This window comes from Prionailurus bengalensis, chromosome A2 (assembly GCF_016509475.1).
Source record: "Prionailurus bengalensis isolate Pbe53 chromosome A2, Fcat_Pben_1.1_paternal_pri, whole genome shotgun sequence".
Lineage (NCBI taxonomy): Eukaryota > Metazoa > Chordata > Mammalia > Carnivora > Felidae > Prionailurus > Prionailurus bengalensis.
The window spans coordinates 21418921-21436235 of record NC_057348.1 but is presented as its reverse complement, the minus strand read 5'-3'; the positions used below and the strand labels follow the sequence as shown (position 1 = coordinate 21436235).

Sequence of the window (17315 nt, the reverse complement as noted above, 5' to 3'; positions counted from 1 at the left end):
ACCAGAAGTTTGTACCTTTTGACAAAAAATTTTAAAATGTTGGTATTTGCATTATATGTTCATTCAAATAACTTTGTGCTTGTCATGTGCTAGGCACTCACTATTCTGATGGTTGGGATATAGCCATGTGTAGGACAAGCCAGTTTTCACATGGAGCTTAGATTCTAGTGCAGCAGAAGGAGAATGTAAACAGATGAACAAATAGATAATAAAATACCCCCAACTAATATTAAGTGTTAAGAAGAAGAGTTTGGCTGATTTGGGCTTCTTGGGTCCAAACCTTGAGGCATTTCTTTGCGATTGGAAGGCACTGGCCCCACAGAATACTGGGGAAGGGTGTTCCAGGGAGGAGGGACCCAATGCAGAAGAACTAGGTCAGGAATGGGTTTGTTGTGTTGTGATTACAGAACAATAGTCAAGAGGGAGAAGGAGACTGGCAGAGTCTGCCCAGCCACAGTATGTAGTTACCTTACCTACTCTGTGGTCATTATTACGAATTTAGATTTTATTCTCTGATTAGTAAGAAGCCCCTCTTTTGGATGATTTTAAGCAAGAAAGTGATATAAACTGATTTAGCTTAAAAGAATAATCACCAATAGCATAAATCTGATGAAAGATACCAAAATGTTTAATAAGTTATTTTATTTTTAAAAATGTTTATTTATTTTGAGAGCGGGGGGGAGAGGCAGAGAGAGTGAGAGAGAGAATCCCAAGCAGGTTCCATGCTCAGTGTGGAGCCCAATACGGGGCTCAGTCCTACCACTGTGGGATCATGACCTGAGCCAACATCAAGAGTTGGACGCTCAACCGACTGAGCCACCCAGGCACCCCATGAAGTTAAATTATTAAAAAATTTTTAAATGTTTTTTTTCAATTTTTGAGAGGGGGGAGAAGGGCAGAGAGACAGGGATAGAGGATCTGAAGCAGGTTCTGGGATGATAGCAGTGAGCCTGATGTGGGGCTTGAACTTACGAACTGTAAGATCATGACCTGAGCTGAAGTTGGATGCTCAACTGACTGAACCACCCAGGTGCCAAAGTTAAATTATTTTAAATAAGGAGATACTGTCATGTCAGCACATTTCAGACCTGGGATCCTATGTGGGAACTTGAGGATTTGTCCATTTTCTCTGCTTGCCTTTTAGGGGTCTCTTTTTATTAAGGATAGTCTTTATACCTACACTGGCTCTGTTTTCACATTTCTGGTGATTTTTTTCATCTTTTCATATGTGTAGATTGCTGTGTGCCATGAACTCTACAACACCATTCGAGACTATAAGGATGAGCAGGGCAGGCTACTCTGTGAGCTCTTCATTAGGGCACCAAAGCGAAGGTGAGTTGGAAGGTGAATGGGAGGGATTTGGTCCTGGGTCCATGTTTATGGTGTTTGGTAGTTGAGTTTTTTTTAGAAGGAATGGCTTAAATGATAACTGGAGTCCCCATTTTAGTTTTAGTTGTCAAGATGCAGTGAAGCATATTTAAAAAGAAATTTATTGTAAAATACACAACGTAAAATTTATGCATTTTACATTTTTAAGTGGACAGCAGCAGTTCATTGAGTGTTTTTTATTCACATGGGTGTACAACAGATCTACAAAACTTTTTCATAATGCAAAATTCAAACTCTGTACCCATTAGAGAACTCCCAATGCCTCTCCTCCTGCCCCCAGCCCCTGACAGCCACCATTACACTTTGTTTTTCTAAATTTAACTATGTTAGGGATTTTATGTAAGTGCAATCATACAATATTTGTCTTTTGTGACTGGCTTCTTTAACTTAGTATAATGTTTTTAATGGTCATCCCTGTTGTAGCATGTGATAGGATTTTCTTCTTTTTAAAGGCAGAATAATACTCCATTGTATGGATATACTGTCTTTTGTTTGTCCATTTATCCATTGATAAACACTTGGGTTGCTTTCACCTCTTGGCTATTGTGAATAATGCTGCAGTGAACATGGGTGTGTAAATACCCTGATGCTGCTTTCAGTTCTTTTGGATATATACCCAGAAGTGGCATCTCTGGATCTTATAGTAATTCTATTTTTAATTTTTTGAGCAACTACCATACTGTTTTCCACATCACTGTCCCATTTTACATTCCCACTAACGATGTACAAAGGTTCCAATTTCTCCATATCCTTGCTACACTTGTAGTTTTGTAGTAAGTTTTGAAATCAAAAGTATGAGTCATTGTGATGGTTAATTCTATGTGTCAGCTTGGCTGGGCTAAGGCATGGCCACATAGCTGGGGAAGCATTTCTGTGTGCGTCTATAGGGATGTCTCTGGAAGAGGTTAGCATCTGAATAGGTAGACTGAGTAAAGAAGATGGCCTTAACCTGCGCAGTTGGGTATCATCCAATGCCCTGAGGCCTTGAATAGAACAAAAGAGGGAAGGAAGGATGAATTAGTGCTCTCTGAGCTGAGACATCCATCTCCTCCTGCCTTTAGATCTCAGAGCTCCTGGTTCTTGGGCCTTCAGACTCATACTGAATTATACATACCACTGACTTTTCTGGTTCTCTGACTGGCAGATGGCAGATCCTGGGCTTCTTGGCCTCTATGATCTCATGAGCCAATTCCTATAACATACGTGTGTGTGTGTGTGTGTGTGTGTGTGTGTGTGTGTGTGTGTATCTCCTGTTGGTTTTGTTTCTTTGAAAAACCCTAATACAGTCTTCCAACTTTGTTCTTCCTTTTCAGGATAGTTTTGGCTGTTTGGGGCTCTTTGAGATACCATGTGAATTTCAGGATGGATTTTTCTGTTTCTGTAAAAAATGCTGTGGGGATTTTGATAGGCATTGCATTGAATTTGTAGATAGCTTTGGGTAGTATTGGTATTTTAACAGTACTTAAGTTTACTAATCCATGAACATGGGATATCTTTCCATTTATTTATGTCTTTAATTTCTTACAGAAATGTGTAGTTTTCAGTGTACAAGTTTTTCAACTTGTTGGTTAGGTTTATTCATAAGTTTTTTTGTTTTGTTTTTTGTTTTGATGGTATTAAAGTTGAATTGTTTTCCTAATTTCCTTTTTTGGATTGTTCAGTCTTAGTGTGTAGAAATGCAATGGATTTTTGCATGTGGTAATTTTGTATAATGAAACTGCAAATTCACTTATTCTTTTTTGTTTTTTTTAATCTTTAAGTTTTTTGCATGTGAGATCATGTTACCTGTGAACAGAGATAATTTTACTTCTTCCTCTTCAATTAGGAGGGCTTTTCTTTTTGTTGCCTAATTGTTTTGGTTAGGACTTCCAGTAATGTGCTGAAAAGAAGTGGTGAGAGCAAACATCCTTGTTTTTTTTCCTCAACTTAGAGGAAAAGCTTTCAGTCTTTCATGATTTTGAGTATGATGGCAGTTGTGTGCTTTTCATATATGGCCTTAATTATGTTGTGGTACTTTCCATCTATACCTAATTTGTTGAGAGTTTTTATCATGAATTTTGTCAGATTCTTTTTTTGCATCAATTGAGATGATCATGAGGTTATTTTCCTTCATTTGTTACTGTGATGAGTTACTTTTATCAATTTTCATAGGTTGAATCATCCTTGAATTCCAGGAATAAATCCCACTTGTTTATGGTGTATTATCCTTTTAATATGCTGCTGACTTCATTTTGCTAGTATTTTGTTGAGGAATTTTTATCAGTGTTCATAAGGGACATTGGTCTATACTTTCCTTATAGTGTCTGCTGGCTTTGGTATGAGGGTATTGCTGGCCTCACAAAATAAGTAAATTTTTCCTCCAATTTTTTGGGAAAAGTTTGAGAAGGATTAATGTTCTTTAAATGTTTGGTAGAATTCACCAATAAAGCCATTAGGTCCAGGACTTTTCTGGGAGTTTTTTGTTTTTTTTTTAATTAAAATTTTAAATTCCAGTATAGTTAGCATACAGTGTAATATTAGTTTCAGGTGTGCGATATAGTGGTTAAACAGTTCTGTACATTACTCAGTGTTCATCACGATAAGTGTACTCTTTAATCCCCATCACCTAGTATTCCCACCCCCAGCCACACACCTCTATTCTGGTAACCTTCAGTTCTTCAGTTTGTTAAGAGTCTCTTTCTTGGTTTGCCTCTTTTTTTTCCTTTGCTTGTTTTACCTCTTGAATTCCACATATGACTGAAATCATATGGTATTTGTCTTTCTCTAACTTAATTTCACTTAGCATTGTAGTCTCCTGCTCTATCCGCGTTGTTACAACAGGCAAGATTTCTTTCTTATGGCTGAATAATATTCCATTGTACATATATACCATGTCTTCTTTATCCATTCATCTATCAGTGGACACTTGGGTTACTTCCATATTTGGCTATTATAAAATAATGCTGCAGTAAACGTAGAAGTGTATGTATCCCATTGAATTACCGTTTTTGTATTTTTTGGGTAAATACCCAGTGGTTTTGCCGGAAGATTTTTCGTTACTGGTTCAATTTTCATAATAGTTACAGGTCTATTCAGGTTTTCTGTTTCTTCATATCCAGTCTTGGTAGGTTTTATGTTCCTAGGAATTTATCCCTTTCTTCTAAGTTATCCATTTTATTGGCATACAGTTATTCATAGTATTCTTTTATAATCCTTTTTATTTCTGTGGCATTGGTTTTAATGGCATTTCTGATTTTTTTTAAGTCTTCTCTTTTTCTTAGTTCATCTGGATAAGGGTTTGTCCATTATATTGATCCTTTCAAGAAACTGACTCTTAGCTTTAATTGATTTTTATGTTTTTCTATTTTTTGTTTTCTTTTATCTCTATATATCATTTCCTTCCTCCTGCTGGTTTGGGGCTTATGTTCTTTCTCTAGTTCTTGAGAGTGAAGCGTATTTTTAAAATTTATTTATGGCATTTAAGGTAACATTAAAGTTATAGCTGTTATCATTAAAAGAAGTAAATTTTTCAAAGTATACAGAGAGTGCACAGTCATTGTTTTCATCTTGCTTTTTTTGCTTTGTCCCCATACTCTTGGGCTTGACTTCTGTAGTCCAGTGAAACAAACAAAAAAAAATTGCTGGCCCAGTATGCACATTGCACACACCTCCCTTTAGAAGCTATGTTCTCCCTGACTAGAACTTCCTCCTTCTCTTGCTGTCAAGATAACATCACTATTCCCTTCTAACTCAGGAAGTTGAAGTTATTTGTTCTGAAAACATACAGAAGTGTGGTAGACAGAATGATGGTCCCCAGATATGTCCATGTTTCAATCCCTAGAACCTATAAATATGTTAGATTACATGCTAGAAAGAAATTAAATTGTTAACCAACTGACTCTGACTTGGAGAGATTATCCTGGATTATCTAGATGGGTTCAGTGTAATCACAAGAGTCCTTAAACAGAGAGGAGGGAGACAGAAGAGTCAGAGTCAGAGAGAGATTTGAAGATGCTACACTCCTGACTTTTGAAGATGGAGGAAGAGGGCCACAAGCCAATGAATTCAGGCAGCCTCTAGAAGCTAGAAAAGGTGAGGAAATGGATTCTTCCCTAGAACCTCCAGGAGGAACACCAACATCTTGATTTTTAGCCCTGCAAGACCCTTTTTGGACTTCTGTAAAATAATAAATTTGTGTTGTTTTAAGCCATTAAGTTTGTAGTAGCTTTTTACAGCAGGTCTAGAAAACTAGTACATTGAGTTAACTAAAGATTTAGGTTCATTCGTGGTTGTTAATGCCAAAGTGGGTAACCAGCAAGCTGAAGTTGAAGGCAAACTTTTCACCTCAGAGAGCAGAGCCATTAAGAACACAGCACAACATCCTGAATTAAAGAATGTAAATTAGTCATGGCTAAAAAAGAAGGGTTCTTTTTAAAATGAGGTAACTCTCCAGATTTCATTTGGTTTATCATAGTCATCTTTTAAAAGTTACTTAGCATATAATAAAAGCCCATATTTATTTCGTACTATATGTTAGATATATTGCCAAGTACTTTCTTCATATTGTTCAAACTTGTAAAATATTATTATCATGGTTTATAGGTGAGAACTTGACGAGTTCTCAGAACTACTAAAGATAACCAGGGTACAGACTCCAGTCTTTCTGATTCTAGAGCCAGTGCTCTTAACCAGTATGTTGTATAGAGGAACAGCATCGTACTGGAGCACACAAGCCCCTCATTGAAAAGGACTGCCCATCTGCTGCCTTCCACCCCCAGCAGGTTAGTGAGTCCTGAGGGGTGGAGGATACAGACTTTAGGTGCTAGAGCACTGTCTTCTAGCTTCCCAAGATGTGGCACCCTGTGAGCACTGATTGCCTTCCCCCAGTGCTGTACCAGAGGACAGCTCTACCTTCTTTGGAATGGGTATGTTTTCTTAAGAGTTTGTGGGGAGCAGTAATGCTCAGAGCTACACAATTGTGAATCTCTTTTTGAGACTTTGTTTTGATTAGTATATTAAGCTACTTGTGCTAAGATACCCAAATTAACAATGGCCGAAACAAGAAAAACTGCTTTTTCTCATATAAAAGTTCTGTTCTGTAAAGTTCTCAGGGTCTAGGAACTGTCTTTCTTTTGCTGTCGTTGGGGTATCGCTCTTAGCTGTATAGCCTGAGATGGCTCACCAGCACAGCTGTCTTTCAGCCCATAGGAAAAAGAAAGTCTGTTAAGGGTATCGTACACCTTGGCTCTTGTATTGGTCAGAACTTGGGTGCAGCAAGGCTGGGGAATATGCTCTTTAGTACCCACACAGCAGCTCAGAGTGCTGCCATCCTGAGGATAAGGGAAAATGAATTTGGGGATAGCCAGTAGGCTCCGCCTGTCAAGCCTGGTATTTTTCACTTTTCTGGTTAAAAATGTCACTTATGGTTTGACTGTTCTGCTGCCATATCATAGCAGGGTGCCCTCGCCTATTGTTGAAAGAGAAAAGCTGCTATGCAAGAACATGTATGTATTGCACAGTGCTGTTTGTGTATGTGTGTGCCTGGAAGTCTGAAAGAATACTGATTGTGCTTTTACCTCTAGATGAATAGGGACAATTTTTATTATTTTATTCTTTTCAGTATGTTGATTTAAGTGGGAAAAATTAGTAGAACTATTTCGTTTTCAAAAGATGAGGACCTTGTTTTAACCTTATCACATAGTGAAATCTGGGGATCCTGATTTCTGTTTTGTCTGGTAAGTCTGAAAATGTTTGTGAGGAGCCCTTTCACAGAGCTTCTGGGAGAGAGTGTTCTTTCTAGGCACATGTACTCATTGGGTGCTCAGTTGTCTACAGATAATCTCCCAAGCCTGAAAGGCTGCTGAGGTCCAGCCTCAGCAAGGAGCAGTGGACTATGGCCCATCAGGTCCAGGTGGAGAGAGCCATTGTGAACGTCAGGTTAACAAAGCCCTAACGCTCACCCTAGGAAAGTCCCTTGATGCCACTGATGACATCGATATTAGGCCTAGGTGGTCCTTTGTTGTTACTTGCTAAGACCTTTATGTTCTTATACTTTGTCTGAATAGCAGAATGAGTACTCCTTTTATTTCCCTCATACTTAATTTTATAGTTCACTAAAATCATAAATAATTGGTAAAAGTTTTAAAAAATTCAGTTTGTTCTTCCTCCTCATTTCTCTTCCTGAAGAACTTAATCCAGAAGCCATTAGGTGAGACTGAGCAAGCTTAACATCTACAGGGAAGACAGGTGTTGGGGTGTTGGGGAGAGGATTTGCACAGTAGCAGTATCACGTCATGGAGTGTCAGCTTGAGCATGGGAAAGTGGGGGGTCATGTGGAAGGACTTCCTGGCACAGGGTCTGGAGGCCTGAGTGGAGAGGGGAGGATGTCCATGTTGGGAGAGTGGTGGTGGTAGTGGCCTATCATGGATGGGGCCGGGAGGGCATCTGCTGGGGTTGTGACCTAGCCCAGGCAGGGGGCTATAGCCTTAGTGAGGTGAGGAGAAGCCTTGTGGGGTCCGGGTAGACAGCAGCAAGAGGAGATTGGTTACATACAGGAGATGAATCATTGTAGTAGATACATTGTGAATAATATGACCCAGGCTTCTCATTATCTGAGAAAGGGAGTACAAATATGGCAAGGAAACTAGAATGAACTCTGTTGTAGGATTGGAATTGGAAACGTTGGTGTGAATTCATGGTTTCCGACATATGTTGGTAATAGAAATTTAGGTATAAGTGAGCTTATGTCTATCCGCACCTTTGTCCATTGAGACAGCCTGGGAGCAGCAACACACCAGTAGTTCTTTGGGGAAATGGCTGATTTTAATGGCAGGGAAAGTACAAGATGAGCCTGTAATATCTTAGGCAGCCAGAAAGTAAGCAGATGTTCAAAGGGTGATGGGTGTCAAAAGGACATAGAGAATAGAAACCATCTTGAAAGGATTCCAACTGGCCCAACCTTGAACAGATTGAACATCAGAATAGTTAATGGATTTTAATGACTTCCAAATAGGAATCCAGGAATCCATATGGATATAAATAAATGAGTAAATTGATTAGGAATGGACTTAATATAGTCAGGAGGTACTGCTCTATAAAATACAGGGAGCAATTGAGAAGCTTGGTGGACATCACTAAAATCAAGTGACCAAATTCAGCCTTGCCTAAGTACTGAGACAAGTTGAAATTGTGTGCCACCTAATATTTTATCAGGTGTGACGAACACAATATCATGTCTGTCATAGTCCTGCCAAAGAAGCGTAACCTGCGTTTATTCATTGGGAAAACAGACAAACTCAAATTGAGGGACACCCTATAAAATAAATGGCCCGTAATCTTCAAAAGTATGAAGATCCTGAAAGTTGAGGAAAGACTGAGGAACTGTTTCAGAATGAAGGAGACTAAAGAAATAGAACTAAATGCAACATGCGATTCTGGACTTGATCCTTTTACTACAAAAGACAATTTTGGAACAGTTGCAGAACATGAATGGGGTCTGAGGATTAGATAGTGATACTATCAAAGTCAGTTTTCTGATTTTGTTGGTTGAGCAGTGGTTCTTGTTTGTAGGAAATACTAAACTACTTAGGGGTGATAAGACCTCATCTGAGCAGCTTTCTAGTGGTTCGGAGAAACACGCTTTGTACTATTACTGCAATTTTTATGTCAGAATAAAATGATTTTAAAAATTAAATATATCCTACATATATGGCTATAATATGTCAATCACAGTCCCAAGAGAGAGTAAAGCCTTAATGACCATGACATTCTTTGTATGTAATAACAGGTTTCTTATACATCTAGAATGGAGTTAACTACCTACCCCTGAAGGAGAATTGAGAGAAAAAGTCACTTATATACTTGTCTCATGAAATTTCGTTTGAAAAAAAGCCAGAAAGAAGAAGAATAAACATCCATGAACCCAAAACCCAACCTAAGACATTATCATTAGAACTGCCTTTGAGGGACACCTGGGTGGCTGAGTCACTTAAGCATCTGACTCTTAATTTCAGCTCAGGTTTTGGTCTCACAGTTCATGAGTTTGACCCTTGTGTCAGTCTCTGCTCTGACGGTATGGAGCCTGCTTGGGATTCTCTTCCTTCCTCTCGCTCTCTGCCCCTCCCCCACTCATGCTCTCTTTCTCTCAAAATAAATAAACATTAAAAAAAAAAAAAACATGAAAACGTCGGGGTAGCTCAGTCTATTGAGTGTCTGACTTTTGGTCTCTGTTCAGATCATGATCTCATAGTTCCTGAGATCAAGCCCCCACATCAGTCTCCGCATTGACATCCTGCTTGGGGTTCTCTGTCCTCTCTCTCGTTTCCTCCCCGGCACACGTGTGTGCGCTCACATTCTTTCTCTCTCTCTCTCTCAATATAAATTAAAAAAAAAAAAAAACTTAAACACTACTTTTGAAATTTCCTGTATGACCTTTGCTTGGTGACCACAGAGCTTTTTCTGCCAAGTACTATCAAGTGCCTGTTATATGTAAACTTCTCTGATATCAATTACTAAACTTACAAAGAAGAAAGATGTGGTCCTTGCACAAAGAGCTTACCAAAGATGAAAGGGCGTAAGAACAAATAAACATGACCAAACTATTAAAAAAAGAAAAACACATAGGAATGGTAAATACAAAATCCAGGATGGTAATTATCTCTTGGAAGGGAGGATAGTGAAGGTCATACAGAAAATAAGTTTTAAAGAGTTTTGAAACCTGAATCTGTTTTCAGCCACTATTGAACATGAAAGGTAAGTTATTTTCATTTGCAGAAGATACATATAGTTTTAGTGTTAGTGCCCTAAATCTTAAATATTTAGCATATAAATGATCATCACAAGCGTTAAGTTAGGTTTTTATGTCACTAACATATACTTAAAAAAGGCCTTGCATATGCACCTTTTGTTACTCCCTTTTAGTTCTAATAATGGGAATAAGTCTAATATGTTCTGTCACTTGGAATGTTGGACAAAAAATAGTTTTGAAATATAACTTTTCATAGGCTTTGGACTAATACCTTTTTTAAAAAAATTATAACAGAAATCAGCCAGACTATTATGAAGTGGTTTCTCAGCCCATTGATTTGATGAAAATCCAACAAAAGTTAAAAATGGAAGAGTATGATGATGTTAATCTGCTGACTGCTGACTTCCAGCTCCTTTTTAACAATGCAAAGGCCTATTATAAGGTAAGAAACCATCAAATTTGGAAGGTATCCTATTTGATAATAATTTGGCTTTTTTAATATTTATCAGTCTGGTAGGTAAGTAGTGTTTACTCATTGAGTGGTTTGAGTTTGTGTTTCTCTTACTGCTAAAGAGACTGGGGGCACCTGCATGGCTCAGTTGGTTGGGCATCTGACTTCATTTTAGGTCATGATCTCACAATTCCTGAGTTCAAGCCCCATACATTGGTCTTACTGCTGTCAGTGCAGAGCCCACTTTGGATCTTCTGTCCCCACCTCTCTCTGCTCCTCCCCTACTCGTGCTCTCTCAAAAATAAACATGTTAAAGAAAATAAAATAGACTGAAGATTCATATAACATGAACCATTTTTGTTACTTTTGAGTCTGTTCAAATCTTTTGCCCGTTTTTCTCTGGAGTTGTCATTTTCATGTTTTTAGAAATTTTTTATATACTGTAGAGACTAGTCCTCTTTTGTTGTATTTGTTGCAAGTATCTTTTCCCGCTATGTAGCTATTTTCATTCTTTGTGATGTCTTGAACAGAATATTTTTATGTTAATATAACCAAACTTATTAGTCTTCGTAGTTTGTTATTTGTGTCTTATTTCAAAAATCCCTCTTATTCAAAGATTATAGAGATAATCTTCTCTTTCTCTCTCTCTCTCTTTTTTTTTTTTTTTTTTTTGAAAGAGAGAGGGCACAAGTGAGCAAGGGGCAGAGAGAGCGAGAGAAGCGGAGCTCACCAGCCGCTCGTGTTTTACCCTAAGTGGAGCATGAGCTCACCTGAAGTGGGGCACGAGCTCACCCAATGTGGGACTCTAATTCACAAACTGTAGGATAATGAGCTGAGCCAAAGTCAGATGCTTAACGACTAAGCCACCCAGGCGCCCAAAGATATTCTTCTCTTAAATATTACAGTATATGTTAACTAACTAGAACTCAACTAAAACCTTGAAACAAACAAACAAAAAAAGTTCTTGTATATTTTCTCCTAAAAGTTTGTTTGTTTTTCGCATGTAAGCCTTTAAGGCAGCTCACATTGGCTTTTGGTGTCTTCTGTGAGGTAAGGACCTATTTTTTTCCTAACAGGGATAAGCAGCACCTTGAAGTGGCAACCTCTCCATATTTGTTTGCTCTGTCAGTGCTGACACCATTTCCATGTACTCATGGGTCCCTTTCTGGCCTTTTATTTTGTTCTTTTTGTTCTGGCAAGTTTATCTATTACTGGGCTATTACATTCTTGCCTTAATTATTATGCCTTTATAATTCCTTATTAGGTAAGGAAAGCACTGGTTATTGATCATTCTTGATTATTCTCAGCCCTTTTTTTTTTTTTTTTTTTTAACGTTTTTGTTTATTTTTGAGACAGGGAGAGACAGAGCATGAACGGGGGAGGGTCAGAGAGAGAGGGAGACACAGAATCCAAAACAAGCTCCAGGCTCTGAGCTGTCAGCACAGAGCCCAACGCGGGGCTCGAACTCACGGACCGCGAGATCATGACCTGAGCCAAAGTCGGATGCTTAACCGACTGAGCCACCCAGGCGCCCCTTCTCAGCCCTTTTCTCATACATGTATATATTATTAGTGTGTTAGGTCAAGCACAAAAAAATTGTTGGAAGTTTTATTGGATTGCATTGACTCCTTAGATCATATTTTGGGGAATTGACATAATTGTGATACTGACTTTTCCAGTCTTTGAATTTGATATGTCTTCATTTATTTAAGTCTTCTTTAATTTATCTTAGTAAAGCTTCATAAAGATTCTGCAAAATGTTATTAGATTTATTCTTAATATTGTGTAGTGTGTATATATATGTTTTTTTTTTTCTTTAATTGAGATACAGTTCACACTTTTTAAAAAAGTGTAGAATTCTGGGAGGGTTAGTATACTCACAAAGTTGTGCAAAGATCACCATTATCTACCTCCAGAATATTTTCACTACTCCAAGATGAAAACCATACCATTAACAGGTGTTCTCCATTTCCCTTCCTCCCTGCCTCTGGCAACCACTAATCTACTTTCTTTCCTTGTGGATTTTCCTGTTCAGCACACTGCATGTAAATGGAATCGAATACTGTATGGCCTTAGGTTACTAGCTGCTTTCACGGAGGTGTCTTCAAAGTTCATCCATGCTGTAACACATATTAGTACTTCTTTCTTTACTTTTCATTTCTTTTTCTTTTTTTAATTATTTATTTATTTGTTTATTTTTACTTTAACTTGTTTTATTTTTTATTTTTTTTAATTTACATCCAAATTAGTTAGCATATAGTGCAACAATGATTTCAGGAGTAGATTCCTTAGTGCCCCTTACCCATTTAGCCCATCCCCCCTCCCACAACTCCTCCAGTAACCTTCAGTTTGTTCTCCATATTTAAGAGTCTCTTCTGTTTTGTCCCCCTCCTTGTTTTTATATTATTTTTGTTTCCCTTCCCTTATGTTCATCTGTTTTGTCTCTTAAAGTCCTCATATGAGTGAAGTCATATGATTTTTGTCTTTCTCTGACTAATTTCACTTAGCATAATACCCTCCAGTTCCATCCATGTAGTTGCAAATGGCAAGATTTCATTCTTTTTGACTGCTGAGTAATACTCCATTTGTGTGTGTGTGTGTGTGTGTGTGTGTGTGTGTGTGTATACATACCACATCTTCTTTATCCATTCATCCATCAAGGGACATTTGGGCTCTTTCCATACTTTGGCTATTGTTGATAGTGCTGCTATAAACATAGGGGTGCGTGTGTCCCTTTGAAACAGCACACCTGTATCCCTTAGATAAATGCCTAGTAGTGCCATTGCTGGGTCATAGGGTAGTTCTAATTTTAGTTTTTTGAGGAACCTCCATACTGTTTTCCAGAGTGGCTGCACCAGCTTGCATTCCCAACTTTTCTTTTTAGCGTTTTATTTGTTTTTGAGAGAGAGCACAAGTCGGGGAGGGGCAGATAGAGGTGGGGGACAGAGGACGCAAAGGAGGCTCTGTGCTGACAGCAGCGAGCTCGATGTGGGGCTTGAACTCAGGAACCACGAGATATGACCTGAGCCAAAGTCAGAGGCTCAACTGACTGAGTAAGCCACCCAGGTGCCCCAGTATTTCATTCCTTCTTATGACTATATAATATGCTATTATATCGCTATACCACCTTTTTTTTTTGCTTGCTTTCTTAGTTGTTTTTTTTTTTTTTAAGAGAGAGCACTCATGCAAAGTAGGGGAGAGGGGCAGGAGAGAGAGAGAGAATCTTTTTTATTTACTTCAAGAGAGAGCAAGCAGGGGAGGGACAGAGAGAGAGGGAAACAGAGAATCCCAAGCAGGCTCTGCACTATCAGCAGAGTTTGATGAGGGGGCTCGAACTCTGGAACCATGAGATCATGACCTCAGCCAAAGTCAAGAGTCAGATGCTTAACTGACTGAGCCACCCTGGCCCTCCTGCTTTATGTATTTTTGTGTATTATTTAAGTTTTAATATGCAAATATGAGTATACAAGTTTAAAATTGTTATATTGTCCTAGCAAATTAAAGTTTTGGGGGGGTTCTGTTGTATCATTACTAATGTCTTTTGTTGAAGTCTGTTTTATATGATATTAGTGTAGTTATGTCAGCTTTTATTTTTATGTTTACCTAGTTTATTTTTTTGCCTTCTTTTCCTTCAACCTTTTCATGCTGATATATCACTTGTAAACAGCATATACATGAATTTCTATTAATACAGGTGATAATCTTTGCCTTTTAACTGGAACATTTCATGTCTTTACAGTTTTAGTAATTAGCATTATGTTTGGATGTATTCCTGTCATCTAAATTTCTACTTTCTATTTCATTTTGTAAATTTTTTTTTATTTTGTTTTTCTTTCTGCCTTTTGGTTTCATTTTGTTATTATTCCCTTTTCTTTTCTTGTGATTTGGGGATTCTAAGATCTGTTGATAATCTATTCTTAAGAAGTTTTAATATGCATAATTAACTTATCAAAGTCAAAAGTTAATCAGCATCTTAAACCTCCCTCTAAACAACACAAAGACTTTAGCATAACTCAACTCAGATCTCCCTATTTATGCTACTGATGTTTTGTATTTTAGTTCTGTTGTGGCAGGGTTTTTTTTAAGATTTTATTTTTAAGTAATCTTTGTACCAAACGTGGGGCTAAAACCCACAACTCCGAGATCAGGAGTCCCATGCTCCACCAACTGAGCCAGCCAGGTGCCGCTGTTGTGACAGATTTTTAATCCCATAAAGTAATGTTGTTTTATATATGGTATTTGTTTTTATTTGCATTATACTCTTTATTCTTTTTAAAAAAGTTATTTTAGTGTTTATTTTTGAGAGAGAGAGAGAACGAGCGAGCATGAGTGGGGGAAGGTCAGAGAGAGGGAGACGCAAAATCTGAAGCAGGCTCTAGGCTCCAAACCGTCAGCACAGAGCCCGACACAGGGCCCAAACTCACAAGCTGTGAGATCATGACCTAAGCCGAAGTCAGATGCTTAACCGACTGAGCCACGCAGGCGCCTCTTAAGTCTATTTATTTATCTTATGTAATCTCTACATCCAACGTGGGGCTTGAACTCATCACCCCGAGATCAAGAGTTACATGCTTTTCCTACTCAGCCAGCCAGGTGCTCCTATTCTTTATTCTTTTATTGCCATCAGGAAGTTCTCTGTCAGTATAATTTTAGTTCCTTTAAAGGTTAGCTATCTTTTCTTTCTGGCTGTCTTTGGTATCTTCCTTGTGTCTTTTGTGTTCTATAGTTTCATGGTGATATGTCTAGATATGAATGTCTTTTTCTTTGTATAATTTGGAAGTTGTAGGGCTTCCTAAATCTTTGGAGTTGGTGTTTTTCATCAACTGTGACAAGTTTGCAGCTGTTATGTCTTTGTATACTGCCCCTGCCCCACTCCTCTCTCTCTCTCCCCTGATGGAACTCTGATTGGAGTTCTGTTAGACCTCCCTCAGGTCTCTGTCTCTCCTAACAGTTCATAGTTCCCTTTATAGTGCCTGTGTTGCTTTTTTTTTTTTTTTTTAAACATTTATTTTTGAAGGGGAGGGGCAGAGAGAGAGAGAGAGAGACACAGAATCCAAAGCAGGCTCCAGGCTCTGAGCTGTCAGCACAAAGCCTGACACGGGACTCAAACCCACAAACTGTAAGATCATGACCTGCGCTGAAGTCGGATGCTTAACTGACTGAGCCACCCAGGTGCCCCTCCTATGTTACTTTTTAGGTAATTTCTTTAGTTCTGCCAGTTTACTTTGTAATCTGCTCTTAAACTAATCTATTCAGTTCTTGCATTTTAATTTTATATTTTTCATATTTTGGAAATAGTTTCTTTTTCAGGGTCTTCTGTACTTATATTTTCTACCCCCTTGGTTCTTTAAGCGTGTTCAAGCTACTTATTTTTAATTCTGTGGCAGATAGTTCCAGTATCTGAAATACTTGCATGTCTGATTTTGTGGTCATTTCTGCTGACATCACTCTTGTGTGTTTCATGGATTTTAACCTTGAGCTCATATTTCTTGGAACTTAATCTCTAGAGATCCTTTGAGGCTTATATTGAAGTTGAGTTCATTCAGGGAAGCGTGTTGCTTATCCCAGGCACTGGCCTGTCTCTGTTAGGGCTAGCTAATGAAGAGTTCTCAGAGCAGAGCATTCCCGTACCTCTCCTTTTCCCTGCAGTGCCATGGTTTGAGATAGGAACAGGTTGAGCTGTGTGGAGGCTGAGGTGGAGGCTGAATTGTTTTGAATTCCCACTTACACAGCAACTGTGGCCTTTGGAATCCCAGCTTTTGGTGGGCCTTGACCTATATCTCTTGTTCTTGTAGCCTCAGGGAGCCTTGAAAACTAAAGCTTAGCTTTATCTTGTCTTACAGATGTCCTCAGGTGAGGGGCACCTGGGTGGCTTAGTTGGTTGAGTCTTGATTTTGGCTCTTGATTTCGGCTCAGATCATGATCCCAGAGTTATGGGATCAAGCCCTGTGTTGAGCTCCACACTGAGCACGGAGCCTACTTGAGATTCTCTCTTTCTCTCTAAAATACAAAAAGAAAAAAAGAAAAAAAAACACAAAACAAAATAAAAAATATCAGGTGAACATTGGCTTCTGTGTTCTGCTTATTCATCTGAGTTCCTGCTTTTATTCTACTATTGCTTTAAAAAAAATTTTTTTAATGTTTATTTATTTTTTTTTTCAACGTTTATTTATTTTTGGGACAGAGAGAGACAGAGTATGAACGGGGGAGGGGCAGAGAGAGAGGGAGACACAGAATTGGAAACAGGCTCCAGGCTCTGAGCCATCAGCCCAGAGCCCGACGCGGGGCTCGAACTCCTGGACCGCGAGATCGTGACCTGGCTGAAGTCGGACGCTCAACCGACTGCGCCACCCAGGCGCCCCAATGTTTATTTATTTTTGAGAGAGAGGGAGACAGAGTGTGAGCAGGCCAGGGGCAGAGAGAGAGGGAGACACAGAATCGGAAGCAGGCTCCAGGCTCCAGGCTCCGAGCTGTCAGCACGGAGCCCGATGCGGGGCTTGAACCCACAAATTGTGAGATCATGACCTGAGCTGAAGTCTGACACTTAACCGACTAAGCCACCCAGGCGCCCCTCTACTCTTGCTTTTTTGAACATAGCTTACTCCTTATTGGCAGCACATGGATGCATTTTGGAAGTTTTGTTTATTTGACTGATTGATTTTAAGATTGCATCCAGCATTGCTTTTACTGGAAAGTTTCAGTTTGAGTTCATCCCTATTCAGGAAAATAAATCTTCAAATAAAATAGTAA

General features: G+C 38.7%; 1 protein-coding gene across 47 annotated transcripts in view; it reads left to right on the top strand.

Moving 5' to 3' along the window:
* The window catches only part of PBRM1 (polybromo 1), a 116882-nt gene that overhangs the window by 5784 nt on the left and 93783 nt on the right, over positions 1-17315 (top strand). For all 47 annotated transcript variants that reach the window (XM_043587573.1, XM_043587588.1, XM_043587574.1 and 44 more), the window contains 2 exons: positions 1235-1332; positions 10409-10556. In XM_043587573.1, the coding sequence (XP_043443508.1) occupies positions 1235-1332; positions 10409-10556 (246 nt within the window). The remainder of the gene's footprint in view (positions 1-1234; positions 1333-10408; positions 10557-17315) is intronic.